Consider the following 2,617-nt stretch of genomic DNA (forward strand, 5'->3'; position numbering starts at 1 on the left):
TTTTTTTTTTTAAGATGACCGGTAAGGGGATCTTAACCCTTGACTTGGTGTTGTCAGCATCCCGCTCAGCCAGTGAGCTAACTGGCCATCCCTATATAGGATCTGAACCTATGGCCTTGGTGTTATCATCACCACACTCTCCAAAGTGAGCCACGGGCCGGCCCTGCCATGATCTTTTTGAAGTACCCTCATACGTAGATGCTTAGGCACAACCTCGCCCATGCTGCACTGATTTATAATGAATTGGTTTGCATTTAAGAGAAGAAAAGCAAAAAGATCAGAAGCTATTCTGCACAAGAACAGGAAAATGAATGGAAGAGCGTAGGTAAAGTGGCTGATAGAATAAAACCTCTCTATTCGGTGTATAGTAAAACCATACAAAAATACTTTGTGTTTTTACCTAAAACAGAGTTAGGGTCTAGGCTTAGATCATTGTAAGCATGAACACAGGTTTTTCATCATAAGAATGTTTGGCAGGACATTTGAAAGTTGTATGGGGCATAGGAAATTCTTTGTGGGAATGCCCCTCATATTGGCTGGCATCTACCTGCCCTCCACTCCCATACACTAAAAGCTGGGAGTCCCTGTCCCCACCCTCATCCCTAGGACAGATAAAGCACACAGCTATTTCTGAAATGCCCGCTAGGGGGAAGTACCCCCGCCTTGGAGAACCACTGCCAGGTGAGGCCACCTCCTGGGTAGGGGAGTTTCACTTAGGGATTGTGAGCACCCAGTTACCGGTGAGCTGAAGATCTCCTTCTCGTTGAAGATTAGATGCAGCTCAGCGGCTGGAGATAACTTTTCTACTTCCAGCCAAAGCCGCACCTGCCCTTGCTCGAGGATGTCAATGTTCCAGCCGGAGATGAGTTTGATCACTGGGAGACACAGGAGGATCTAGGTGGCTGGGGCACCCACCTTCCTCCCCACTCCCAGCCAGCGCCACCATGAGTGCATGCATTTGACATGCAAAACCCTTGGAGAGCCTGAAGGAGACATGTCTGTTGAGGGGGTCTGTGGAAGGTTTTCTGCATGCTCACTCTAGATTTAATTAAACTCAGTGAAGCATTTCCTCTGACAAGGGCTCTGGGGCCATGGTGCTCAACCTGGCCTCAGACCCTGGAGGACTTTCAAAAACACTAGTGTCTTGGCTCTACCCTCAGAGACTCATGTTTGTCTGGGGCATGGCCTGGGCTTTTTTGGAAAGCTCCCAGGGTGAATCTAACATGCAGCCAAGTTTGTGACCCCTGCTCCAGGGACTGCACACACCCTCCCAGCCAATGGAGGGAAGTGGAGGTTTAGATGGCCCAAAATCCAAATGACTAAAGAGCCAGTGTTAATAATTATAGGAAGAAGAAACCACCCACATTTCTTTCCTTGTACCCTCTGAGCCCCCTGCTGGCTGTCCTCTTCTCTCTCATGGACTGCCACGTCTCTGACCCTCCAGCCATGTGACTCTGCATCCTCTGCCCCCCGCCCCCAGGTTATTTTCTGGCTCTTGGCTTGACTCACTTCTGCCCAGGACATTTGAATGGGCCCAGTGGGAGCTGTACAAGGCTGGCAGCAGCTTGTACTGCTTACCTGGGTTTCTGATCTCGTGGCTCAATTTCTTCAGCTTGTCCAGCTCTGGGACAGGGAGGAGCAGGGAAGAAGCCAGAAAGTATGAAATATCCAGGCCAATGGGGTCCCTGGATGCCATCCTAGGGTCCCATGCTGGGTGAAAGTCTTGAGGGACACCCTGCTGTCCCCCAACTTGGGGTCCCTTGGCTCCACAGGGATTGATAGTGAGCACTGTGGGCCTTGGCCCTGGGGCACCGAGGGAGATGCTGGGGCTGTGGCTGAGATTATGTATTATCCCTGTTCTGTAAGGCCTAGATCCAGTCCCACCTCCCCAGAGGAGCACCTACTATGTGCTAAGCTCTGCATGAGCTTACTATCCTCACACAATGCTGTGCTGTCCACCTTCAGGCCATTCCAGGCCCACTAATGCCAGAGCCTGTTGTTAACCCACCACAACATGTTGCCCTAGTATCTAAGGGTCTGGACCGCATACCGAGCACTCCAGTCCGGAAGTCTCTAGGGCTGTTCTACAGAGTACTGTCTCATGTGCTGACTGCTTCCTTATGTTACGTTTGTCTATCCTGCAAGGGTGAGCTCTGGACCTACATGAATGCCTGGCACACAGCTGGTGCTCAATAAATATGTGTTGCATGGATGAATTGGCAGAGCTCATGTCTCATTTTCCCTTGTAAGCCCTAGAGTCCTTAGCATGATAAGTCTGGACTCAAGGCAAACCTCCAGTCAAGAAAACCCCCTAAATTCCACACTTTTGTGTATGGCTTTAGTTTGCATAGAGGCATCTAATTGTATCTGCATAAAACATTGTTTCAGTTGTGTCATAATTCAGGGATTATAATTCCTCTTTGTAGATGAGGAAACAGGCCCAGGGAGGTGATATGACTTGGCCCTGGTCAAAGAGCCAGCAAATTATGAAACTGAAATTGGAACCCGGGTCTCTCTGGCTTTTGCTTCTTAACAAAATCAAAGGAGGTAATAACTCCAGGGTCCAGGGTTCGATCCCTGTACCGGGCAGCCACAAAAAAAAAAAAAAAAAAAAAGG

At 49.3% G+C, this 2,617-nt stretch overlaps 1 protein-coding gene across 1 annotated transcript in view; it reads right to left on the minus strand.

Annotated features, from left to right (window-relative positions):
- The window catches only part of MYOM3 (myomesin 3), a 21,261-nt gene that overhangs the window by 15,027 nt on the left and 3,617 nt on the right, over positions 1 to 2,617 (minus strand). Inside the window, exons 5-6 of the mRNA XM_008573179.1 lie at positions 1,579 to 1,623; positions 739 to 875 (exon numbers count right to left, since the gene is read on the minus strand). Coding sequence (XP_008571401.1) covers positions 739 to 875; positions 1,579 to 1,623 — 182 coding nt within the window. The remainder of the gene's footprint in view (positions 1 to 738; positions 876 to 1,578; positions 1,624 to 2,617) is intronic.

The sequence above is a fragment of the Galeopterus variegatus genome, unplaced genomic scaffold (genome assembly GCF_000696425.1).
Source record: "Galeopterus variegatus unplaced genomic scaffold, G_variegatus-3.0.2 Scaffold50, whole genome shotgun sequence".
In the NCBI taxonomy this organism is placed as follows: Eukaryota; Metazoa; Chordata; class Mammalia; order Dermoptera; family Cynocephalidae; genus Galeopterus; species Galeopterus variegatus.